At 41.8% G+C, this 27,600-nt stretch overlaps 1 protein-coding gene across 2 annotated transcripts in view; it reads right to left on the bottom strand.

Moving 5' to 3' along the window:
• Positions 1 to 319: 319 nt before the first annotated feature.
• Positions 320 to 27,600, bottom strand: part of FURIN (furin, paired basic amino acid cleaving enzyme) — a 391,128-nt gene continuing 363,847 nt past the window's right edge. The window contains exon 16 of one of the 2 annotated variants that reach the window (XM_077472137.1): positions 320 to 501. In XM_077472137.1, coding sequence (XP_077328263.1) covers positions 485 to 501 — 17 coding nt within the window. In that variant the 3' untranslated portion in view covers positions 320 to 484. Of the gene's footprint in view, positions 502 to 16,272; positions 26,523 to 27,600 lie in introns of those variants that run through there. The other variant, XM_077472136.1, reaches the window with a different exon arrangement.

Below are 27,600 nucleotides of genomic sequence, written 5' to 3' on the forward strand. Positions count from 1 at the left end.
TATAGTGCCAACAGTTTGCAATAACTTTAATTCCCTCAACCATCTGGATTTAGATAGATTTTTACTCCAAAAGCATTTTATTAAAATCAATAAATAAAACAAACAATTTAAAAAAAAAAAAATGAATCGATTTTTATCCAACCTGGTATGGCACAAAGCTGAAGGGAAAATTTGCAGAAGTCTGACATTTCACCTGCAATCCACTGATCGTGGATACAATGCTCTGCAGGCTCCCAGAAAAAAATAAAAATAATGAAACGCACATTTTTTTTTTCCTTTAAAAACGTGAGATTATTTATTTATTTTACGTGAACTTATCCATTAAGCTTCAGGTGTTTATTACTAGAATATTATTCTTAATTTGCTTTATAGATTTCACAATACTATCTACTGGACATACTGTAAGTGTTATATTGCTTCCCTCATCTGCAGGTTACACAATCTGGTTCCTTTGATTTTACAGCCCTCGTCTCTGCCAAGCACTTTAACTTCTTTCAGGACCTGTTGAAAGATGGAAACATGGAAAGGATAAAAGTGGAATTTCACTATCTGAATATCTTCTTTTTTCTGCTCTAACCACCTCATCAGATTCCTATTCTTCTCCTAATACATCACATAAAACACCAAGGCTGTCAAGTGAGTATTATCATACATAGTTCTAAATTCCAAAGGACCATTTATTTAGATTCCTATTATTCTATATAATCTCTGGTGTCATCAGCCCCATGAAGTCCCATGTACACTCATTTTAAGAATGATCTTTTGTAGCAGAGCTTCTGTTACCAGGATGTTCCACACACAATACATACATAGAAAAACAGAAAACCTACATATACAGTTATCATTTTTGTATGCTTATAATTAGGTGTATTGAATATGATTTCTATATGTAATTTTTAAATGTTGTATTTTTTGATTCTCTATAGATAGTGAGACAATATCCCAGATAAAGATTTTAATAACCACTACCCATTGAAACGCGTTGGGTTAAAGTATCACGTTATCTTTATCTTGTTCTCAACATACAATGTTTTAATAATCACGTCATATGTTTGAAATTTCTATGGAACTTTTTTCTATTTTGTATAATAATTTATAAAAAAAAAAAAAAAAAAACTTTTTTATTATCTTAAAAATCCCACAATAGATGTTCTCATATTGTTAAAGTTACAAGCGATAATGGCAATTACATTCCCAATCACATGAGTCTCTTTTTGATCACCTACATATACATAATTCTATACCTACAGTTGATCCAGAGGAAGGCAAAAAAAAAAACCTGATCTGTTTTGCATCAGTGAGGGAAAACAAAATTCCCCCCTGATCCTCCAAAGGAAGCCTCCTGGTTTTACAACCTCCCGGCCGCCTTTGTGAAAAGGCTCTTATTGAATCTGCTTTTAAAGAATAGAAGGCAGGTAAAACACTCCTCAGGGTGACGTATTACAACTATACATGTTTTGATCAGTCTTGGATTGATCAGACAAAAGTAGTTAAGAAAAGAAAAGAAACAAGACATCTGGAGGAGCATGTATATGTACCCGCCTTACATTACATTTAAAGTGCTACTACACCTACAACAGTAATGTAGCACTGGCTCCTGATGAGCATACACTATATGTTTTTGAAATTTAATATTCCTATTCCCACAGTTGGGTTTTAGGGTTAATTTTGCTAAATTATGGTTTCAGTACCAGTCTAGAAGTTCTCCTTGGCTTCAGGTGTCGCCGTCACCGCCAGCAAGTGGTAGAATGCAGTCTATTTGGGTGTATTGAGTGCCACGTTTTCTTGGAACCAGCCCATATTTCTGTCCGTTTGGTCCTGGTCCTCCTGACCAGCCCCCATGGCCCTCCTGGCATGGGGTGCGGATCCATGCCATTCCGAGCCTCGGGGGTGGATAGCCCGAGGCGAAGCAACTGCCGGGACAGGCCTGAATGGATATGAGGCCCTGATGATCCAAGGGTGGTCCGGTGCCGTCTCATCTGAGGAGAGGCCCAGCAATTGGAGAATCACCCAGGGGAGGATTCTTCGGGAGAAGGCCAGGCATAAGGCTGGTTTCTCTGAATGACCCTGGAGGCTCAGTTGAAGGACAATTTATGGATCCACATTCATACGGTATTGCCAGACCGGCTGAGAGATACTGGTACCGTATGATAGTTCTCAAAATTATTGTCTACGTCCCTCAGTTATATCCAAGTCTGTGGCAGAGACTTTGCTTTACTTAACGCCCTACCGGCTGCTAGGCCTAGTGAGAGGAGGTCTATCCGGAGGTTGTGAGAATCCAGCTGTGAAACATTAATTCTCTGGATTTCTTCTATAAGAGACTTTCTATTTTTGCAGTTCCAAAAGTACCTGAACTTTTCCTCTTAACCCTCTACCCGCCATATAAGAGACTGTGTTATCTTCTAAATAAATAACCCAAAAGAAGATCCAGTGTCAATTTCTGCATTTCTTTAGGACATCTACCACGGGAACCCCTAAACAGAGGCGAGGTTAAGAAGGTAACGGTAAGCCCAATAAAACCAGCAGCTCCTTCGGGGTCAGTGCTACAGTAAAATCAGACTGCATATGCAGTAAAGCATGCTTGTCATACTCACTGTGGAACCTAAGGGGTTAATCCTCTGCACTGTGTAAAAAGGCTGTTTGAATCTATCTTCTCTGATTCTCCCCTTCTTCTACTGTCCTCAAACCATCTCCTGACAGTACAGAGCCTTGGGGGACTCTGCACATGCTCAATTTGGTGTGCATTACTAAAGAGTTTTTTTTTTTTTATTGGGAGTGCATGTGTTTAGCACAGGGCCAATCAGCAATGTCCAGACAGAGGGTCAGGAGTCCTGCAGCCTCATAGGACAATCATGGGAAAATGAAAACTCCCCCTACAAGCTTTAACCAGTGCTCGGCCGGACACTGATAGAAGTCATAAGACTGTTCTAACTGCTGGTGAGAAAAGGTATTTAGCAGTTTGTATTTACTAAAATGTTTGCATTTCCATGTTCTGTGTGGAGCGGCTGATTTTATTGGGCTTACTGTTACCTTCTTCACCTCATGTGCGTCTAGGGTTTTCCAGAGGTAGATGGCCCAAAAACTGTAGAGACTGACGCCAGATCCACTTGAAGGGATTTTTATTTGCGAAAAATAGTTAACAACACAGTCTCTCAACATAGGGTTAGAGGGTTAGGTAGGAAAAATCCAGGTACTCTTAGTGCTAGTATAAAAAAAAATCTCTTGTATCAGCAAATCCAGAGAATACCCATTCACAGCTGGATTTTCACCCCTATGGATAGTCCTTCTCTCACCAGGACTAGCAACCAACAGAGTTCTCAGATCAAGAACAAGTCTCTGCCACAGACTTTATGTAGGTCACCTTGGTAAACTGAAAATTTGTAGAGCCCTCGTATGGTACCAGTATCTTGCAGCCGGTCCGGCGATACCACACGAGATTGGATTCACTTGGGTCTTTCAACTTGTCCAGGCTCTTGTTGAGAAGCCAACCTTTGCATGGCCTTCTCCCGAAGAGTCCTCCCCTGGATACCTTCACAGTTGCTGGGCCTCTCCAATAACCGAGATGGCACCGGACCATCTCCGAATCCTTCCTTCAGTTTCCTCGCCTCGGGCTAGCCAGCTCCAAGACATAAAATCAGGTGGATCCGCAACCCAGGCCTTGGAAGTGCTGGGGGCTGGTCAGGAGGACCAGGACCATCAGCCAGAAACCACTTCTGGACCGGAACCCCGACACACGTGACATCCGCACCTTAAGTACCCTCTCCCAGGAAGCACAGCATAAGTGACACTACCACTGTGCTGTTTCCGAGAGAGAATAATCGTAATGCACCCAACTAGACTGTGTTTCAGTACCTGCCAAAAGTGACAGCACCACCTATGTCCAAGCAGAACACCATGCAGTCCAGTCAGACTGGTGCTGAGGTCAAAATTTAGAACAATTAAACCCAAAACCAAACTGCGGTTTAAGGGTAAAGTTAAATGACAAAAACACATAGCGCGTGCTCTTCAGGAGCTGGCGCTACATGTGTACTGTGGAAGACCAGACATAGTGAATGCAGGGTCCTGGGTTTAGTAACGCTATGTGGAGTCAATGAAGGGTTTTATTTTTATATTCTATGGTTGAGTTGACAAACTTGTGGCTTTGTACTTGGAAGCATGGGGGAGCACACATTTATTCTAGATCTATTTCCGATGAGAGCATATGGGAGTGAACTGGCTTGGATATCAATCTGAAGTTTGTTACTGGCAAGTGAAAAGAAGGGGAGAAACAAAGCAAGAAAAAATAGAAAACAAATGCAGATACTGCATTTAAAGTGTAAGTAACCCCCCCCCCCCCTATTGTTTACAGCCAAGGAAGCTGCCGCCTTTGCCTCTGTTTAATCTACAGCTGCCATGATGCTGCACATGTGATCAGTTATGACACCAGCCATTGGATGGTTTAACAATTCGGTTGAGAGCACAACCAATGGGAGTGTTACATTTTCGGCACGTGCTGGAAATGAAACTGTTTTATGGATGGGTTTACTTCTGCTTTAAGGACAGATAAGCTGCAATGTATTGTATTTTTATCTTGGGGTTTGTATATGCTTTAATTCTTCCATCATCTTTGGATTTGGGGGTTCTTAGTCTTTATTATTTTATTATTATGTTTGCCGGGGAAGGCGTGTCAGCACAAGTCTGATCATGTTTAAGGAGAGCAGGCTGAGTTCCCAGCACAGCCAGAAAACTGACCACACTGTGCTCTCTTGCTTAGTTTTTAATAGGGAAGCAGAGGGACTGGTAGGAACACCAGGGATTTCACACAGAGGAAGCAATACAAAGAGAACAGCATATTTTCTCATATTGAATACATGGGACAGCAGGTATACAGTGGATATAAAAAGTCTACACACCCCTGTTATAATGTCAGATTTCTGTGATGTAAAAAAATGAGACAAAGATAAATTATTTCAGAACTTTTTCCACCGTTAATGGGGCCTACAAACTGTACAACTCCGTTGAACAACAAACTGAAATCTTTAAGGTGGAGGGAAGTAAAAATAGAAAAATAAAATAATGTGGTTGCATAAGTGTGCACACCCTTAAACTAATACTTTGTTGAAGCACCTTTTGATTTTATTACGGCACTTGTTTTTTTGGGGTATGAGTCTATTAGCATGGCACATCTTGACTAGACAATATCTGCCCACTCTTCTCTGCAAAAACACTCCAAATCTGTCAGATTGCAAGGCCATCTCCTGTGCACAGCCCTCTTCAGATCACCCCACAGATTTTCAATCAGATTCAGGTCTGGGCTGTGGCTGGGCCATTCCAAAAATGTAATCTTCTTCTGGTGAAGCCATTCCATTGTTGATTTAGATGTATGTTTTGGGTCGTTCTAATGGTTAAGGGTGAAGTTCCTCTTCATGGTCAGCTTTCTAGCAGAAACCTGAAGGTTTTTTGCCAATATTGACTGGTATTTGGAACTGTTCATAATTCCCTCGACCCTGACCAAGGCCCCTGTTCCAGCTGAAGAAAAACAGCCCCAAAGCATGATGCTGCCACCACCATGCTTCACAGTGGGTAAGGTGTTCTTTTGTTGATGTACAGTCTTGTTTTTGAACCAAACATATCTTTTGGAATTATGGCCAAAAAGTTCAACCTTGGCTTCATCAGACCATACCACATTTTCCTACATGCTTTGAGAGACTTTAGATGTGTTTTTGCAAAAATGTATCCGTGCTTGGTTATTTTTCTTCATAAGTAAAGGCTTCCGTCTTGCCACTTTACCCCATAGCCCAGACATATGAAGAACGTGGGAGATTGTTGTTACATGTATCACACAGCCAGTACTTGCCAGATATTCCTGCAGCTCCTTTAATGTTGCTGTAGACCTCTTGGTAGCCTCCCTGACTAGTTTTCTTCTCGTTTTTTTATCATTTTTGGAGGGACATCCAGTTCTTGGCAATGTCACTATTGTGCCATATTTTCTACACTTGATGATGACCATTTTCACTGTGCTCCTTTTAACAATGAGATCCCTCTAATGCTTTGGAAGCTCTTTGCGGACCATGGCTTTTGCTGTAAGATGCGACTAAGAAAATGTCAGGAAAGACCTACTAGAAGAGCTGAACTTTATTTGGGGTTAATCAGAGGCACTTTAAATGATGGCAGGTGTGTACTGACTCCTATTTAACATGAGTTTGAATGTGATTGTTTAAGGGCCAGTTTACACCAGACGCAGTTCCGTTCAAATCCTTGCACTTTTTTTCTGCACTAAAAATGCATGCACAGTGTTTTCCATGTATTCCAATGGCTGTAGTTCACACCATGCAGTCAGTTTCTGGTCAGTTTCCAGTCAGTTTCTGCACCAGAAACTGACCGGAACTGACTGTATTGGTACAGAAAAAACAGAACTGCATCTGGTTTGAGCTGGCCCTTATTCTGAACACAGCTACACCCCAGTTATAAGAGGATGTGCACACTTATACAACCACATTTTTATTTATTTATTTAGATTTTTTTTACTTCTTTTCCCACTAAAAGATTTCAGTTTGTTTTTCAATTGAGTTGTACAGTTTATAGGTCACATTAAATATGGAAACATTTCTTAAATTATTTATCTTTGGCTCATTTTTTTACATCACAGAAATCTGACATTTTAACAACCTCAATACAGGGCACTTATACACCTTCCTGCCCAGACCAATTTTCAGCTTTCAGCGCTGTCGCACTTTGAATGAAAAATTGCAAGGTCATGTGACACTGTACCCAAACTACATTTTTGTCATTTTGTTCTGACAAATAGAGCTTTCTTTTTGTGGTATTTGATAATCAACACAGACCCCCCCATCAGGGGAGCAGCCGATTGGCTCTCCTCTACTCGCTTCTGATGCGAGTCAGGAAAAGCTCATCAATGGCTCTTGCTGTTTACACTGTGATCAGCTGTGATTGGACATGGCTGATCACGTGGTAAAGAGTCTCCGTCAGAGACTCTTTACCTAGATTGGTGTTGCAGGGTGTCAGACTGACACACCGAAACAGCAAACGCAGTGATGCGTACCCCCCGGGGGTGCAGCGGATTGATATCCTGGAGACGTCATATGACGTCCGGTCAGGATATCGAAACCACTTTGTCGGTCATCATTTTGCTATATGGCGGGCAGCAAGTGGTTAACAGGGGTGTGTACACTTTTTATATCCACTGTATTTTAGGAATATGAAATATTGGGGTAATGGATTCTTTAATGGTGATGGACGAACTTCCGACGAGACGTTTCGCAAACGAGAACCGCGAATGCGGCCAAAAGTTCACGAACCGCAAAGTTCGTGGCGGACCGCATTGACTTTAATGGCAGGCGAACCTTAAAAACCTACAGGTCATATTTTCAGCCACAAAATACTTAATAGCTGTGCACACATAGTCCCACCACATGGACACTGACATAACAAAAGTATTAAGTGAATCTGGGATCGACAACGACAAGCATTCTTTTTTTATCTGAGAAATTTTGACAATTCAGGAGCGCATGAAGGCCATGGAGGAGAGGCAAGGTCAGGGCAGGCTATGAAGGGGGTGCAGGAGATGATCAGTGCTACAGTCAGGGCAGCACAGTCCTGTGCCAGTGTCTCAGTGTGCCAACCTGTGCTTGAGCCCCTCCCTCTGCCCGTCCTTACCCCCACCTATGCAGGGCTCCACTGCGGTGGTCCGGAGGTGCCAGTCCAGTGCTGATCCTCAGCCATGGTGCTGGCACTGCCTGCTGATTGGCTTCTCCGCTTCTATCTCCCTCACTGTCTGAAACCAGCGCCGCGATAGAGACTGAGCACTGACACCAGCACCGTGATAGAGAGCACTGACACCAGCACCGAGATAGAGAGCACTGACACCAGCACCGTGAAAGAGAGCACTGACACCACACCAGCACCGTGATAGAGAGCACTGACACCAGCACCGAGATAGAGAGGACTGACACCAGCACTCTTTGTAGTATCGCTGCAGAATCGCTCAGCAGTCACAATGCTGCACAGTGGAAATGCACTATACTATGCTTTCTATATGTGCAAGTATTTTATACGTGTATTACACCCCTATATACTGCACACCAAATAATACACCTATACCAGTCCTTAAAGGGACCTTTGTGGACCTAGTAGCTAGTGATTTGCAGACTGTCCCTCAGTCCCTACACTGAAGACAGGTGCAGAATCAGTCAGCAGTGCACTCAGCAATCAGCAGCACAGCAGGCAGCAGCAGTGCACCAGAACCCTATATATACTGTACACCTATACCAGTCCTTAAAAGGACTTTTGTGGACCTAATAGCTAGTGATTTGTGTCACTACAGTCTGTCCCTGCTCCATACAGCAACCTCTCCCTACACTGACAAAAGACAGAATGTAAAATGGCCGCCAGATCAGGTCTATTTATAAGTTGGGGGAATGTCCAATTGTCCATGTGCTGAAATGTCTCAATTGACTGTCCTGTACCCCATGATGGATGTGTCTTCATGGGTGAATGAATGAATGAATGAATGAAATACTTATATAGCGCACAATGCGAACTGAATCGCCTCTAGGCGCTGTGGCGAGCTTTGATCATCTGCTAAAAGAGGAAGGTCTTGAGTTTTTTCCTAAAAGCCAGGTGATTTTCTTCCAGGCGGATGTTGATTGGTAGAGCATTCCATAGCCGAGGCCCTTGGACAGCGAATCTCCGATCACCCTTGGATTTATACCGGGCTTTGGGCACGAGGAGGAGGTTTTTGTTGGCTGATCGAAGACTGCGGTTTGGTGTGTAATGATTTATTTTCTCCATTAGGTATTGCGGAGCTTCTCTATGCACGCATTTGTGGGTGAGGCAAAGGGTCTTGAGCGTGATCCGATTTTTTACGGTTAGCCAATGTAAGCTCCTCAGTGAAGGAGAAATGGATTCCCAGGGTTTTTTTCCTGTTATCAGCCTTGCCGCCATGTTTTGGATCAGTTGTAATCGCGCAAGTTGATATTGTGGTAATCCTATGTCAAAGTTCTTTCACAATGTAAACGCATATGTCCGCTGCGCAAAAAGCGCCAAAAGTCCGCCGGTTTGGCGAATCACGAACACGCAAAATTTGCAGCGAACCGCAAGGCCATCCCTATTCTTTAAAAACGAGTTGATTGCTATGGGTCTTGTTAATTGGATTGCTTAGTGAAAGTCTCAATTCTTCCCTTAGGTTTAAGATGCCCAGTTGTGTAAACCACATCCTGCAAAACTTTTTTCTTGCTGTCTGAATCAGATTTAGGGAAAATTTATCATCAATTCTTGTTCCAGAAACATTGGGAAGTTGAAGTGTCTCCAAAACTAGGTAAATCCTTCCTTTTTTATTACAGGTAATTATATAGCACTGACAATTTTATGCAGCTCTTTACATATATATTGTATATTCACATCAGTCCCTGCCCTCAAAGAGATTACAAAGGAAGCTCCCTAATTCACATTCGTTCATATGGACACATACTAGTGCCAGGTAACCTACCAGCATTACTTTGGAGTGTGGGAGGAAACTGGAGTACCAGGAGGAAACCCACGCAGGCACAGGGAGGACATGCAAACACCAGGCAGGTAATGCAGTGGTTGGGGTTTGAACCGCTAACCATAGTGCTGCTAACCAAAAGTAGAAACCACTTTTATCCGCATGCGCGAGGTGTATGCTGGGTCACCAGCACCACCTTATCCCAGGAGAAGACACTAGTGGGTTTCACATGCCCAAAAGCGTGTGCTGAAAAGCCAAACTAAAGGTTAGTTTGAATGAAAAATACTGAAATAAGACAGCGACTTTGCATATAATTAGGTTTTTGGAACGTTATTAATCATAACATCAAGTGTGCCTTTAAAATAAATAAATAAGGGGGAAACTACACCTTTAACTTCCCACTGGGGAAGCAGTACCCTCTACCTGCCTAAAAGCCTCCAACCACAAGTATAAACAAGGCCTTAAGCCTCATACACACTACTAAACCCAGTGGATTGAACAGAAAACAAACCTGACAGCTCAGATGGGAATTGCCCCTGCTGTGCTATTGCAGACATCTCAAGTCTCCCGCGAATCGCAAGAGACTTGCGCATTTGGCTACGGGCTCACAGACACCCGCGAGCACCAGACGATCTCCCGGATAGGCGCGCCCACGAGTAGAATTGCCACCTTAATCCGCCACAGAACCTGTATAATTAATATTTGTTCGGTTTTAAAGGGATGAGGTGCGAACCCTAGCCACGAGGTGCTCCCAATCATCTGCCCATGTTGATTTTGTCCCAGCCTGTGTCCCAATTTTCCAGCTGCGTGAACAGCTGAATACCTGCCCATGACATTCAAGATGTATCGGGTCCTGAAGCCCCTCCCTCCGCCTCCGTCTCTCCCCCCCCCCCCTGCACAAGTCAGCAGTGTTCTGTATTGCAAGTATAAAGTGCTCTGCTTGCTCCGCCTCACCATCTGCCTCTGTCCCACCCCCTCCATACTAAGTGAACTGTAAAGTCCTGTGGCTGCTGCAGGATTGCTACTGTGGGAGGGGGTGTGCGGGGCGGGGGCATGGTAGAGCGAACCTTTAGAATGTTTTGGAAAGGGGATGAATGTGTGGGGAGCCAGCCTGGAGCCCTGCTGTGCTTCATTGCAGCCAGCTGCAATTGCTGCCACTGTGTATGTCCCTGGCATACATACACACCACAGGCCTCTATACCTTCTGCTGAGAGGCATCACTCCCAGCTTCTTCCTACCCCGTAACTGACAGACGTTATTCCATAGTCACTTTTTATCATACCCGCCCCACTCCTCTCCTGTAAATACTGCCCACTGTCATACTATCCACACTCCTCTCCTTTACGTACTACCAACTGTGATCCCCTCCACACTCCTCTCCTGTACATTCTGCCCACTGTCATACCCCCCACACGCGTCTCCTGTACACCATACAGCCTAGTGTCATACCCTTCACACTTCTCTCTTGTACATACTGCCCATTGTCATACCCTCCACACTCCTCTCCTGTACATACTGCCCACTGTCATCCCCTCCACACTCCTCTCCTGTACATACTGCCCACTGTCATCCCCTCCACACTCCTCTCCTGTACATACTGCCCACTGTCATACCCTCCACACTCCTCTCCTGTACATACTGCCCATTGTCATACCCTCCACACTCCTCTCCTGTACATACTGCCCACTGTCATCCCCTCCACACTCCTCTCCTGTACATACTGCCCACTGTCATCCCCTCCACACTCCTCTCCTGTACATACTGCCCACTGTCATACCATCCACACTCCTCTCCTGTACATACTGCCCACTGTCATACCCTCCACACTCCTCTCCTGTACATACTGCCCAGTGTCATACCCTCCAAACGCCTCTCCTGTACATACTTCCCAGTGTCATACCCTTCACACTTCTCTCTTGTACATACTGCCCAGTGTCATACCCTCCACACTCCTCTCCTGTACATACTACCCCCTGTCATACACTCTTCCTCTCCTGCCTACACGTGTATTTGAACTTCGGGATGCACACCCTAATGTAATAGGCTGCGCACACCTATGACCTGTCACTCAGCCACAGACAGAAGACAGAGCAGCCCGAGTGGCCAAATGGAGTACAGTTGCAGTGGCCACTCGGGCTGCTGTGTCTTCTGTCTGTGGCTGAGCGACAGGTGGATGTGATGATGTCCTTGCCAAGGTAATCCAGTCTGTGCAAGGTGGAGGACTGTAACAAAGTCCCGCCTCCTAGATAGATGGAACACTGATCCCATAGTACTTTAAATCAGTGTGACGTGTATCATAGGAGGCGGGAAGGAGGGGGGGGGGCTCGCATGAACCTCCAACTCCCTGAAATTAGTTTTTTGCAGGTTGGGATGTCTGCTATTGTGTTCTGACAAAGGGACGGTGGACATTGGTTGGGAGCACTGATCGGGAGCTGGGCAGACCTTTTTTGGTCATGACTCTTCAGTGGCTTTTGTCAGATCGGCTGCTGTGCAAATGGGCTGAATGTCGGCTGGTTTCTATTAAACCAGCCGATGCCGCCCATGTACTAGGCTTAATACTCCTTTATACTCAAATAAACTGTCACTTTGTTGTTTCATGTGTTGCTGACAACGAAAACGTTATTGCTATGTGAGCTGGTGACAACCTCCCAGCTGTACAGGCACAGCGAACAATTTGTGAATGGACTGGAGTACTTTTATTGGCAGGGAAAATATAAAATTACTATTTTAACAGATCAGTGGCAAAATTGGTCATCCTAGGCTCCATTCACATTAATGTGTTTTTTCATACTTTTTTTTTTTTTAAATGGGTTCCTAGGGAACACTTTCACATCACTGCATTTTTGTGCCTCCGTGTTTTTGGAAAGGGCGACGACTTTTTTAAACGCAAAATTATGCTTTTTTTTTGGTTGCATAGACTTCAACTGAGAAGCTTTAGAAAAGCATGCTGTGTATTTTTACTGTGATTTGCATTTTTTTAATCCTTACAACAAATTTGACAAAAAAAAAAAAAAAGCATAAAGAACACAAAAATGTGGGAAAATCGTAGCTTAAAAAGCCAGAGTTGGCTTTACTCAACATCAGAGCTTAATCCTACCCTTTTAACATACGCTGCACAATAGTACATATCCCAGATCCAATAGTACAGACTAACATTAGTACACCACTGGAAATCCTCTGACCACATCCTCTTGAACAAGATGATCCACCTGATACACACCCATAGCACATATGAGCGCATATTTGCCATATCCAAAGGTCGTATGCAACCTGCAAGTAAAGAATGGGCACTCTGGACAGATTGGTACACTCAGACATACCAGAACCTCACCTAAACCCACCTTCGTGATTAGTTGCATTCCAGAAAGACTGGAACCTCCACAACGCAGTTTTGTATTGTATAACTCTGATATTAGCAATATGGTAACCCTTGACCTTTTGTACACTATTATATGGCAACCGCCAAGTATACTGCATAACCCTGTTATATGGAACATGATAACCCTTTATTCTTTTTTTTTTCTCTGTACACCACTATTATAAGGCAACCACCATGTTTATACCCCTTATACTTTGCCTAATACTTGTTAAAACCTTATATTCAATAAAAACATTAAACAATAAAAAAAATAAAAACGCAAAAAGCACTGCAGAAACACTCAAAGAATTGAGCCTTAAAGGGTTTTGACTTCAGGTTCTTGCTCCTCCTAGATGTGGATATGCCAATGTAATTTAGCTATAATGAACATGATAAAACAGAGCGTGGTTTACATTAACATTATAAACAAGTTTTTATCCTTTGGGAACAAAGTTTTTATATCCTCTGTGTCTGTTTTATTCTGCAGTTTGTCTCATGTTTTTGGTATAAAACATAGTAAGCTAGCTAAAAATGTATTTGATATTTTACGAGGGCTCTTCTCAACACCCGTGGGATGTGTTGTGGTGCATTGTCACGCCACAATGTACGTATGGTTGCCATCTGTGTGTTGTAGTGTGCTGCATCACAGGTGCTTTGGATCCATTTGCCAAGTGCGTCAAAACGAACGGCACTGCAACACTGATCATGTATTAGGCTGGATTCACAATTATGCATTTTTGGTGCTTTTTGCATTTTGCAGATTTTTTAATACAGCCCATTTAACATGAATTCCTATGGAACACGTTCTGTAGAGCAAATCTGCAAAATGCAAGAAGCACTAAATATTCATAGGTGTGAATCCAGCCTTATGGTATCTCAAAGCATAGTAATGCCAGTCTCAAACTACAAAAAGAAAAACATAATGAATGCAAATGAAAAATAAGATTAGCTTATAACCAGTAAAGAAAACAAAGTTACAGAGTAACTCCACTTTTGTTGAGAAAAAACATTCCCCTCTGGGTGATCTATGTGCTAGGCAAGGATTTTAACAAACTTTGTAGCAGATTCCTACCTTTTGTTCTACTGAAGAAATAGTGGTTTGTCTATGTGGAAAGTGAATCTAATGGCAGTGACTTTCTAATTATCAATCACCTGCTGCACTTGCAAGGCTCTAATGAAGGAAAGTGGCAGACTCTGCATACCTTTAGACCTCATTTCCCTTTGGGAATATCTCACCAAAATTACATTTTTGTTGCAGGGGATGACCATCTCTGTACAGAATGCCTCCAGGTTTCCATATTGCATTTTACAGAAAATGACAGTACTGCAGATTGCAAACATAAGGTAATTTTTTTAGAACCGTCCATAGGTGTGAACCAAGCCTAAAGCTGCATGGGTGACATTCCTAGATGCCCGGTTCCTTTGATTTAATATTTTGCATCGCTGACCCAAAGCAAGCATGCTGTAAAAGTCCAAACTCTGCAACTTGTTTTAAAGTCAGCAACTCAATGCTTAAGGCTGGATTCACACCTATGCATTTTTAGTGCTTTTTGCAGATTTGCACTACAGTCCATTTAACATGATTTTCTATGGAACACGTTCTGTAGCGCAAACCTGCAAAATGCAAAAAGCAATAAAAATGCATAGGTGTGAATCCAGCCTAAGGCTGGGATCACACTGCTGTGCCGGGCGGCTCAGAGCAAGGGTCCAGTGCATCCCTGTTCTGCTTCAAGGGCAAATCAGGCCGAATTTTTGCCTGGATTCAGACCTGAAATGGACCAGAAGACGCAAAAGATTCTTCCACATAATGCTCTGCAGCCCTCCCAGATCTGTGTGAACCGGCTCCATAGAGAACCAGTCACAGTCTCCTAACATGTGAATTGGATATGTCAAAACCACATCCAATTTGCACTAATGTGAATCCAGTTTTAAGCAGAGTTCCAGCCTCTAAAAAAAAAAATATGTAAAGTCAGCAGCTACAAATAATGTAGCTGCTGACTTTTAATATAAGGACACTTATAAGGCTCATCGGGTTGGGTGCAGGCACCAGCATTGCAACGAAGGGAAACCGGGAGTGAAGCCTTCACAGAAAGTTTTCTACTGTGCATGCGCGAGTCACGCTGCACTTTCTGAATGGCCCTGTTGTCTTCTGGGACACACACAGGCCCCAGAAGGCAGCAAGGGGGGAAGGAGGAGGGGCCGATGCAAATGTGGAGATGACGTATTCACTGGAGAACGACAAAAAAGTTACAAAACACAAAAAAATACAAAGGATATCCGAAAACGAGGCCAGTGGGTGCTCGATTGGGTTTGACCTAGTTTCATTTTAGCCTGGAACTCCGCTTTAATATGGGTGATCTGTTCTGGTCCACCTGACAGTTTTTCAGGTGGACCCATTTAACTGGTCTATGAAACACTGTAGTCTGGTGGGTGTAAACAGACACTCACCTACCTGATTTGACCTAGTCCAGTCTGCTAAAAAATAAAAAAATGAAAGGGGATCCATTCCCCCTCAGTCTAGGTGGATCGGTTTGGAGGGCAAACCGTTTACACCCCACTGCCCATAGAGCACAGCGGGCTGTGTTCATGCCCGATCTGCATACATTAAGCGGACATGGACAGGTCATTCAGCCACTCTGCTCAGCAGGGTATCAGCGTATAGATGCTGAGCAAAGCAGGTTCCGCTCCATGTGAAAGGGGACTTAAAAGATTACATAACATCCAGGCAGATACCATTTTCAAGAGGGGTCAGCCGTGTCAGTCTTCACATTTCTCAGTAGAGGTTTCATGTAATACCTAAAAAAATGATCACATTTCTTACATAGATGGGAAAAAAAAGACACAAGTCCATCTAGTTCAACCAAAAAAAAAAAAAAGAATACAATCCCATATACAAAATCCTTTACCCACAGTTGATTCAGAGGAAGGCAAAAAACCCCAGCAAAGCATGATCCAATTTGCTACAGGAGGGGCAAAATTCCTTCCTGGTCCCCCCGAGAGGCAATCGGATGATCTCTGGATCCACGTTAGCTATAAATGTTCGTACTCAATTAGTACTCAAATTATATTATGTACATTTAGGAAATAATCCAGGCCTTTTTTTAAAGCAATCTACTGAGCTGGCCAGAACCACCTCCGGAGGGAGTCTATTCCACATTTTCACAGCTCTTTCTGTGAAGAAACCTTTCCGTAGTTGGAGATGAAATCTCTTTTCCTCAAGACGTAAAGAGTGCCCCCTTGTCCTCTGATGACCTTAAAGTGAATAACTCAACACCAAGTTCACTATATGGACCACTTATGTAGTTACATGGTGATTATATCCCCCCTTAATCTCCTCTTCTCAAGAGAGATAGTTACAAAGTAATTCTTTTTGAAGTCATATTCTTCAATATTGGTCTTCCGCGGGAGAAATAAAACACAGACACGTCTCTCAAGTTGCATAGTTTTTGAATATTTAATAACTTTAAATCTTTCTAGTCAACATTATATCCACATCCATTAAATAAAAAATTGTCCGAAGCAATTCGTATTGTTTAAATTACAAGAAAAATGTACTGTGCACAAAAATTATACAAAAATAGTTTTTTTTCCCCCATTGTATTATCTCTCCATTTACCCTAAATTGTCCATTTGCCTGTACAGGTAGTCCTGATTTCTGTGTACAGGGGTCCACGTTCCTGTACAAGACATATGCTTTCACTTTGCAGGAGAGGATTATATAAATATAGTCTTATCTTACAGTATGAACTGCAGAATTTCAGCGTAACTGACTCCATTTCAGAACAAGCGCGTTGCCCTGCAAACTGTCATATTACTTTAGAAAAATACTTTTTGAAGGATGTCTCCAGATCTTTGACAATAAGCTCCAAGACAAACAAAAATGACATTCTTAGGGCAGCATTATACACAGCCAACCCTCAGCACCCTACTGTCACAGCAGAAAAACACCATTTTATTGCTCATTTGGTGGCCATTTTGTGGTGATGCTGTCCTCACACAGACAGGTTTGTGCTGAAATATACAGACAAAGCAATGAGAATTTTAATGAATCTCAGCAGATATTGGGAAAAGGCACGCAAGTCATTAAAGTACAGTTTTTCTTCTTTTTTTTTTTTTCTGACAGGATGAAAATGTGAGAAACAAAAATGAAAACTAATGAGATGTTTAATAGGAGAACCAAGTAACCAGTAAATAGTGTATGGCTGGCTTGGTTTAAAAGTTAACCCCTAGTGTGGCACTACGGAATCATTTCTGCCTTCCTTTGAGGCAGAGTTAGAAAAGAACTCATTGAGGGCATGGCCAGAATTACGGAGCAGACAAAAACCTTCTACGGGAGATGTAGGCCAGAGACAATGGGTTTGATTTACTAAAGGCAAAAAGGCTGTTCACTTTGCAAGTGAAGATCCACTTTGTAAGATAATTTTCCCCAGAGCTTAGCGAACGTAGTGAAATTTCGCTTTCCTTGCAAATAACCAATCACATGTAAGTAAAATTTAATTTTTTTCTTGCATATGGCTGGATGATGATCATCAGCAAAGCCCTCAACAAACTAAGCTCTGGGAAAAGTTGCCTTGCAAAGTGAACAGCCTATTTGCAATTAGTACAACCCCAATGGATTCAAATTGGTTTACTCTCTAATATGAAGGCAAGTCCATATTCTGAAATGGCCAGGCTGGCTACTTCTGGCCAAGCTGCTCTTCAACATGAAGGGCTCTTATTGGTGCCTTGGGTGAACAATAGAAGGTTTAGGGGTATTAGGAGCAACAAAACAAACATTTAGGAGTCCAAGTATATTTATTTCATCACAGAAATCCACAGATAAAAAAAGATGACAAGTCAATGTGTTCTGGGGGCTACAATGTTTACCTTTAATCAGGGCCTTCAATTGTTGCTTTTTTTTGGATGGTTATAAGTAATTAGAGTTGGCTACTTTTTAAAAATATGCTTCTGAAGCCAATTGTGAGATCTCTCACAACTAGCTGTAATTGGTTCCTTGAAATAAAGGAGTCAAATAATTCCAGAGTTTATTTCCCATCTTCTAACCTAGAAGATCAACAAAAGCAGCAGTTTAAGCCCAGATAAAGAAGGAGAGAACCTTGTATCGCTTGAACGTTGGACTTCTGTATTTAAATATACTTGGATTCCAAATCGTTAAAACGTTTAAAAAAAAAGTTCTACTACAATTTTATTAATGCATTATAGTGCGCTAATTAGAGACATTCTACAATTCTGTGATCATTATGGACCTCACGGACAAAGTGTCAATTTTGCTTAGTGTAACTGTGGTCCTCATACATGTTAATACAATTCTAGGTGAAATTCCTGGTGTATTTTCAAAAGACCTGCAGTCTGATTTTCTTTTTTTTTTATAAAGTGAATGTGACCTTAATGTGAAAAATCCTAACAATGAATGCTGAACTTTGCCAGTGTCTGCTGTAGCGATTCACCCCCCATCCCCCCTCTAAAACAAAAAATGTTGGGTGTTCCACTTTCACATATTAAACATTTGCTTATTTTGTACTTCTTTTCTCTCTGTGATATACTAGAAGGCTAACTGACCTTTTATCAGCTTTCTGTAGGATGTATTAACTAAAACTGAAGCGTGCCAAATCCAGTGCGATGCATAGAAACCAATCGGCTTCCAGGTTTTTTGGTCAAAGCTTAAATTGAACAAGTTAAAGTTAGAAGCCAATAGGTTACCATGCACAGATGGACCAGATTCAGAGTGCTCCAGTTTTAGCAAATCAACCCCTATGCTGTTAACGGATCTCATCTCAGCAGTATTGTCAACTGTGCTACTTGATATGGAAGCCGACACTAAAGCGGGAAGTAACAAGTCTCTAGAACAGTGTTTCTCAACTCCAGTCCTCAAGGCGCACCAACAGGTCATGTTTTCTGGTTTTTCCATTATTTTGTACAGGTGATTTGATCAGTTTCAGTGCCTTAGCAATTACCACAGCCATTTCATCTGAGGGAAATCCTGAAAACATGACCTGTTGGGGCGCCTTGAGGACTGGAGTTGAGAAACACTGCTCTAGAAGACATACAATCCTAAAAATGTGGAACAGTAAAAGCTGGCCATAAATGTATCAAAATCCGGCCAGTTCAGCAGGGCCTTAACAAATTTTGATCATTCTATGCCCATTCCCTTTGATCTAGTGATCAGCTTCTCCTGAACGGGCTAGTTGGAAAAAGTTGTGTTCAATCAGCACTGATGAGTATATTCTGAGAAGTCTCAGCTGTTAGAATACAAACATAGCGGGGAGGATTCCTCCACCCACCTCGCTTGTGTGGATGGGAGAATCCATTCAATTTTTTTTCGACCAGCCCGTTAGCAGATAGAAAAAAAAAGTGTGTATGGTCAGCTTAAGCCTGCTAATGTATGAAGGTTGCATCCAATACTTCCTTTAGGTAAATGCTAGGTAAAATGCACAAAAGTGGGTTCCCTTAAAGATGTTATTTATTAAGCTGCATATTTATCTGAAAGTTAGAAAATGTGACCTGCTGAAAGACCAGCCTGAATAGCACTGACCTGATTTCCTTTTTGGTAAAAACGCAAAATATTGCCTCATTTACTTGGAGGAGGGAGTACATGCAGTCACATATTTCCTAAATGGGTTTAAATTCAGGTAAATAATGTTTTGGCTGTGGAGTTTTACAAAAAAAAAAAAAAATCTGACATTTAGGGCATTATGACCCAGTGCTCCATACAGTTTGTGAAGGAGACACCATGCTGATACACTTGTCAGCATATAGTGCACTACAATTATGTAAAGCAGACAGCAACCCCTATTCTTATTACATAGCATTCATCATTGTTACTGCATGACATTAAAAACAGACAGATTCACACCATGGACAGTACAGAAAATGAGCCTGTGTGAAAGGACACATGAAATTCCTACTTCACTGCATGAAGATCTCAACAGGGGATTTGCTTTTTACAGAAGTTTTCCGCTACAGGAAAAGAGGATCCCATGTTCAGATTCTTCAATATTTCTTTTTTTGGAGAGACATCTGCCCTTACCTGCAGCAACATCAGAGCAGCATGTTCATTCTGTTCTAATACAGCTTCTGTGAGACAGAAGGCATCAGCATGAACCAATCTGGTTCTTGGGCCAAAGTAAATGGTTATTGGAAATGATAGGTGATCAGTCTTTGTAGTAGCCCCTTATATCAGTGGTCCTATAAAAAAACTGCTGAACCAGAGCCAAGCATTGCTATTCTTAAAGCGGAGTTTCTGCCTGGGAAAAAAATAAAATAAAAGTCAGCTGCTACAAATACTGTAGTTGCCGACTTGTAATATAAGGACACTTATCTGTCCAGGGAGCCCGCAATATCGGCACCCCAAGCCAATCCATCAGCTTCGGGTGCAGGCACCGGCATTGCAAGTAAGGGAAACCAACAATGAAGCCTTCAGGCTTCACCGCCAGTTTCTTACTGTGCAAGCACGAGTCGTGCGGTGCTTTCTGAATGGTCCCGTCATCTTCTGGGACACATACAGGTCCCAGAAAGCAGCAGGGGAAGGAGGAGGGTTGGATGCAACCGCGGGGGGGTGGGGTGGTCAATTGTTTGAGATCGAGTTCTCTTTTTGCCTGGAACTCTGCTTTAAACTGGCCATACACTAGTCACTTTTCAGAAGAACAATTATACAAGAATTCCCAGCACATTCAATGACTTGATTGTTTGAAAGTACTTTTTACATTCAATTTTGGAATGAATGGGATTTTCCAAATGAAAAACATGCACTGCTAGAAATATGTTTGTTCAAGAAAAAATTCCATCCTGCATTGAATTTTATTGTCATTGTGGTCTTAAAGCAGTAGTAAACCACCATTTTTTTTTTAAACCTGCAAGGTAAAGTTATAATGTGCTAGTATGTATCACATACTGGCACATTATGTGAAACATGCCTTAAAACAAAGCCTTCCAGCGACACGCTGCCACTGCTGACAGGGCTTACATCTTCACCCAGTCTTCCTACAGGGTTCACGTCCCCCAGCCATCTGATTGGCCACACCATGACGACGTCACTCCGGAGCCGCTATTCACAGCACAGGACTCTGAAGAAATGACACGGGCATGCCGTTCCTTCAGAGCGCATGCGCCGGTGACGTCAATGGCCCACTCACGTAAATATCTCCTAAACGGTGCACGTTTAGGAGATATTTACTCTACCTACAGGTAAGTCTTATTATAGGCTTACCTATAGTTAAATATCAACCATGGTAGTTGAACAAACATTGATTTGACCTCACTAAAGAACAGAAAATCAAAAAAATAAACATTTTTAAAATGGAAACATTTTGAATGATTGTATGACCAGCATAAGGGAATTCTACTAGTGTATGGCCACCTAACAGAAAGCTCTGACTGGCACAGACACACTTGAATTGTGCCTCTATTAATATACTGTACAACTAAACATGCCAAATGCAAATAAGATATTAACATGTAAGATAATGTGATGCAATAAACTCCACAAACTATTTTGCCATTTGGTGACACTGGGCTGGAGGTAGTATGAATGGAAATGGCAGGTTGTTGCACTTTATGACCACACAGAGAACATCACACAATAACGATGAATGCCAATGGTTCTAGTTACAATCCACAAGCACTTTATGGCCAGGTAAGCACCATAAGTGATTTGGCAAGCTGGAAATTTTGATTACGGTTTTGCAGGCCTAATGATAATGAACAGAGGAAGCCAAACAGTACACATTGCTGCCTCATAGATAGTAATGTGAAGATCAAAGGATGAGTGATAAAAAGTCCATATGCATGTTGGGTGAAGGTTTCTTTTAGGATTCGGAATTAAATTGTTCAGTTCCCAGTGTATATGAGTAGATTTAGCAGCAGCAGCAGAGATTTTCAGCTGTATTTCTACAATGTAACAATGATGGTTTATATGCCATAGAACAGCAATTATAATCTATTCAATACCCCAAGGAGTACGAGTCATGCACATTTCAGAGCAGTCTGCGCTATGTCCTGGAAACTAGAGAAGTTGCCTCAAACCCTGGTGTATAATGAGCTGGGAAATATCAGTGCTACAAGAACAGGATATTTAAGTTCCTATTCTCCATCATAAATCAGGCCAGGTGTTTCCTGCCCAGCTAGATGGAACGTGCAGGGACGGAGATTTTGAACGCACATAAAACCGTACGGCGTAAACCACAATTAGTCTGGGCAGTGTCTCTTCAAAGAGGAGAGCTGAAACTGGAATTTCTGCTTTTGACAAAAAAAAAAAAAAAAAACGGCACGATAATATGTATTTGACTGACATAATCCCATGATTAACAAGAGCTATATTATAGAAAATAATTAGTGTGATAAAACTGCAATATTTAAGCACAGAATGTTCTCTCCCATAAAACAATGATTAACCAGAACAAACAGGGCTTGCTCCCATTCGTGGAAGTATATACGAAAAAAGACAAAAATTTATGACAAAGTTCAGAGCCCTTGATATTTGAAAATGTTGTCACTTTGTTCCTTAGTGTAGGCTGGGCACCACAACAGAAAAGCTATTTTTTTTTAACATCATTAATAATCAGCTTACTATTCAGATTATTGCAAATTTGAGTTTAAAATGTTCTTATGGACACCTGTAGATAGAAGACCCATGGCCACTTCCTTGGTTTCATATAATAGGCCATTCCATAAATTCCACCGAAAATCATAATCTAACATCCAGTTGGTGACGCCATGTTCTATGTGAACAGTGCTTCCGGGTACAAGTCACAGCCATATAGATGAGTGGCTGTTATTTTAAATATCTTTAGGTAGAAAAATTGACTTTTGAAAAGTTCTACAATGAGAGTAAAGACTCTTCCAAAAAATATCCAGCAACGGATTTCTGAAAAATGGTGTTGGTGCAGTTGGACCTGTATTACAATATAAGCATTTGAGTAGTAAAGAACATATTTCAAATGCTAAAAAGAACTTATGTCTGTCATATCACTACTCTAAACTCAAAAGAATGGGCGTCTTGTTTTAAACCTACGTTAAATGTATATAATATAACCCTTATACCTTTCTCTGCACACAATGCAGAACACTCCTACTGCCAAAGGATTCTAACATTTGTACACAAGAAGACAGAATTAGTACCATGTCATCCATGAGTTCCACAAACTAAGACAATTAAAGAAAATGCAAATCCTTGAGAGTTGTCTTTGTATCTGATTTTTTTTCCCCCACAAGCATTGTTTATATGGATCTGGCCTTCAAACATGACAAACCTGGTCCAAGTGGGTTTATGGTTTGCTCAGGGATGCATGAGTGTGTACAAGTCAGTCAGCCACCATTGCAAACAATATCAAGCAGCTAGCCTTAGTGACAAAATTAACTTTACAACAAATTAAGAAAAGCTAGAACTTAAACAGAAGGCCTAAGACATTATGCAATTTTGAAAAACTGCTCAATTCCCCCATCAACAGTGTGCATGTTTTAAGGGGGAATCCCTCCCGCAGAGCTATTGTGTTCTGCCAGCAGGTTGCAAGGGGGGCCTTCCTTACTGGCAGAATACAATTACAGCTATAGCCCCCAGCAGTGATCGGGAGAAAAACAAAACAAAACACAGGCTGGTTGTACTAAAGTCGATCAATGGATCGACTTCAGCACAACTGGCCTCTTCATAAAAGGGATTGAAATCCCTGTTAGACCAGCCGGATTTCGATCTATGGCTGATTTCACTTAGCAATCGGCAAGTCCCAAATGCACATGAAGTATAAAAACACATTATCGTTTTGAACACAAAGCTGGTGACACGCTATATTTGGTATATACCATCTCCTTTAGATCCAACAATTATGTTGTGCATGACCAACCTAAAATAGTAGGTCCATTGCAATTTGTTTTAAAAAAAAGATGGTAATGTGTGATCAGCTTTAAGTTGTACAGAGCTTCCATACTGGGCCTCATTTATTAATGTCAAATAGAAAATATGGTGAAATGTGAATTTTGTGGATGTGGCCAATACCAGCCTCTAAAGAAATTTGTATACAATTTGCCTTGTGCAATGTATTCAGCCATATCAAAAAAGTGCAAGCTTACGTATGACTGATTTATATTTGCATCCATACTTGGCTTCATTCACTTTGTATGTCTGACTCTGAGGTCTCCTCAACTGGAAAGAGCAAACCTCAAGTGAACGTAAATCTGGCCATGTATGGTGTGAATTTTGGCTGGTCCTTGATGAACTGGCCCAAGTTCACTTCATGGGAAGCCTTATTGGCTCCTTCCTGCCCGACACCATTCAACTGAAACATTTTAGATTGGTGGAAAAACAGTTGCCTGAACAGAATCAAATGCAGCTTCTGAGTATTCTGACAGCTAAGAAGGCTGGCTGTCAAAATACGATGGCAATGGAAGATTCAACCATCTGCGATGTTTTACGTGGATGGACGAATCTTTTTGCATTCAACAGGGGACAGCCTGGGATCACAGGAAGTGAGCTGAATGATGCTGGGTGTCATTTAACCCAGAAGAGGAACAGAGATAGAGGATGAGACAGAGGGCATTGATGGGGCATGAAGACCGTGAGTAGTGCACTGGTATATATATATATATATATATATTTTTTTTTTTAAGAGGACACACAGAGAAAACATTATAAAAAGTTAAAATTTTGTCGGGTTTTAAACCCAATCATGACTGGTTCTCTTTAGGACACTTTATGAGTGAGGTCCAGTATGTTTTCTTAAAACAAAACAAGGACTAACAAACTTAATGAACATCTATGTCAGACTACATCAGTTCGCAAGAAGCGAAAGAAGATAAAGCATGATCAATGGAAAATATTGGAATAAAAATACATAAAACCATTTAGGAAAGAAATTGATCAATATGTGTCAAAAAAGAAGCTCCAGCATATACCACCACCCTATCCCATTAAAATATACATGTTCATATTGACAGATTCACTCACATAGAAGAAAAAAGGTAAAATTTCTTAACTATGTCAGGTTGTGATTCCCTTTTGTATTAGGATCCCCAGATACCACGAGACACGACTGCTATAATTGCTGGATGACCTCCATCTTTAGGGTAGATGCCTGGATTCTAATAGACCAAGACTGAAAGGTCCAGCTATTTCTGGACTGCAAAGAGATCTACCATCATGGCCACTTCATACCCACTGCTGCTCACCAGACACTGGATTTGCAAAAGTTGTTTGCAACATCCACAGGGAAATCATTGGCAGATCTGGTCTGAAAGATGCAAATCTGCAAAATTATTGTCCTGTACATAGGCATTTACCATGACAAAAGTAACAAGCCATGATTACTTGATATGCAGAAAAAAAAAAAATGAATCACAACCCAGAATAGTTAACTAAAAGGTGACACCCACAATACTCCGTGCCAAGGTATTCACCTTGCCCCATCAGTGCACTGTGTGCAGGAATTCTTGAAATGCTTTAAAATAAAATAAAAAAACTGTATTTTCCCTCCAAGTGTAATGTGTACGTGACTCGGACAATCTGCTCCAATGCATTCCGCTCTGCGCAGCACATTATCATTCTATTACATGTCAGCTGGGATCTCTCTCTCCGCTAGGTCTAGGCAGACAACCTTATTAGTGCATGAGATATGACCTTGGTTCTATACATAGTTTACCAGCCTGGCTCCCAGATGCTGATGTACTATATAGCAGTTGATCTTTGTAAACTGGCTTAACAACCAACAAGGAGCTTTCTTGTCTGCACAGCATTTCATTTTGTACAGTTCCTGCCCTTTAAAAAAAAAAAAAACTAGGCAGGCTGCAAAACTAGGTGTACCTGCACCCCGTCTATGGATGTTCCATCACTGAAAGGGTTAACTGATAGCCACTTCAGCGGGCAGGCAAACTATGGAGATCAATAGGCACTATAAGTTAAGAAAAAAAATCTGGGAAGATGTATGATGATCAATAAAAAGGAAAAAAAACACAAAAAGACAAAACAAAAAAAATAGTTTTTGATGTTTCCTGGGCATTAGCCAGAGCACTGGATGGAAGCATAACGCTGATGTAGAAGTCGGTATCCACATAAAATGGTCCAGTGTTAAAAGGAAACCTGAATGGAGTCTGTATGATGGCATGATGTTTTGGGAAGGTGATGTCAGAATTGTCATCAAAGGGCACTCTGTTGCTTTATAAAAGCAGTTCTTTCATTGTGAACATCCACCTCCTCTACCTCAGACTCTGAGAATCCTTCTTCTTGCCACATTTCTGATGGGATCCCTTTATAAGAGATGATCCCACTGTCCAACATGTACAACTTCTTCCTGCCCAGGATAACCCCGGAACGCACCTGGAGGAATAAGAAGACACCCACAAAGACAAGGACTATCATGATGCAGCTGAGGGTGGCCGCAATGACTGGCACGTTTGAGTAACCCTTTGCCATTTCTGGAACGACCTCTTTTAGTTGTGGTGATTCTCTGACTCTCTGATGGGAACAGGAAAAGTCCAACACATTGTAGTGTGAGTGAGCTGGGCAGCTGAGGCAGTCATTTGCAGTGGTACCTTTGCAGGTAGAACAGGAAGGATGGCAGGGCATGCAAACATTTGCCAGGAGAGGCTCTATGCTGTTCTCCAGTGTGTATTGGATACTCTGAACACTGGCTGTGAATCCTGGGGGACAGGTCTTCACACACGTCTTCTGATGGAGGAAAAAGCCTTCTTCACAAACTGCAGAAAGAACACAAAAAGGACAACCATTACTAAAGATTATTCTGCACCATGGATGGTTTACATTGTCATAAATAACTTTAGAGATGTTCATCATCTTTCCTTAAAGGTCTACTCACATTTTCAAAATACTGCTTTCAGCTGAGCAATCCATGGCAATAACCTAAGTCACTATTTGGCTACAGCTTTGTTTGCAGGTAGCCACCCCCATTTTGCAAAACTGAAAGGGGTAAGTTGAGAAGGGAAACCAAGAAGATGGGCATCATCTTACAACATCTGTCACCACACAAAACTAAAAGAAATCTTCTATTGAATCGGCAGAGTACTTCCTTACATATATCAGTGCCTAGGCACACTGACTTACAACCTCACTGGAAGCTATCAGGGGTTTGATAGAAATACTCACCCACTCCTGCTTTGATTACTATTACATTGATGTTATGATCAGGGGGTACACACACTATATTATATTAAAATATACATTAATATATAGTGTAATATTGGGGGTTCCTTTGCTCACTAGTGTGTTCTACACAGAAGCCGAGTGCACGGCAGTCATGCCATGTAAGGGCTTGTTGGCCCACTTTTATTTAAATGAAAAAAGAAAGAAAACAAGTCCAATAACAGAAGGGTTGCCCACACAGGGGTTTCAGCTTTCCACAGCAACAATGCAATAATAAACTGAAAAATACTAAGCCATCTGTCTCTCTTCAGCAGTACTGCCATTTAGGCTTTATGCTTCAGCCCTCTTGGCCACATAACAGAGTTCCCATACAACTACTGTACCTCTTTTCAGCTTTCTTGCTGCTCAGCTCACAGCTTTGGGCTCTCTGACTATACCATGCACACATGCATGCGTTTCGCTTGCTTGCCTGGACTCCCTGGGAGGGTGGAGCCCAGAACCATGGTCCTGACTCTGCTATAATTCCACCAGCTCAATCAACCAGCCAGACTCCTGGCTGTTCCCAAAACCTGGTTTCAAGATTGGAGATTCCGTCCCACCCATATTGCTATGAAATCTCAGGGCTCCAGGCCCCCAACTGGATTTTACAAACTTTGGAGGAAACTGATAAAACCG

Source organism: Lithobates pipiens, unplaced genomic scaffold (assembly GCF_037356315.1).
Source record: "Lithobates pipiens isolate NorthernLeopardFrog02 unplaced genomic scaffold, aLitPip1_a1.2 Scaffold_8, whole genome shotgun sequence".
NCBI classification, from domain to species: domain Eukaryota; kingdom Metazoa; phylum Chordata; class Amphibia; order Anura; family Ranidae; genus Lithobates; species Lithobates pipiens.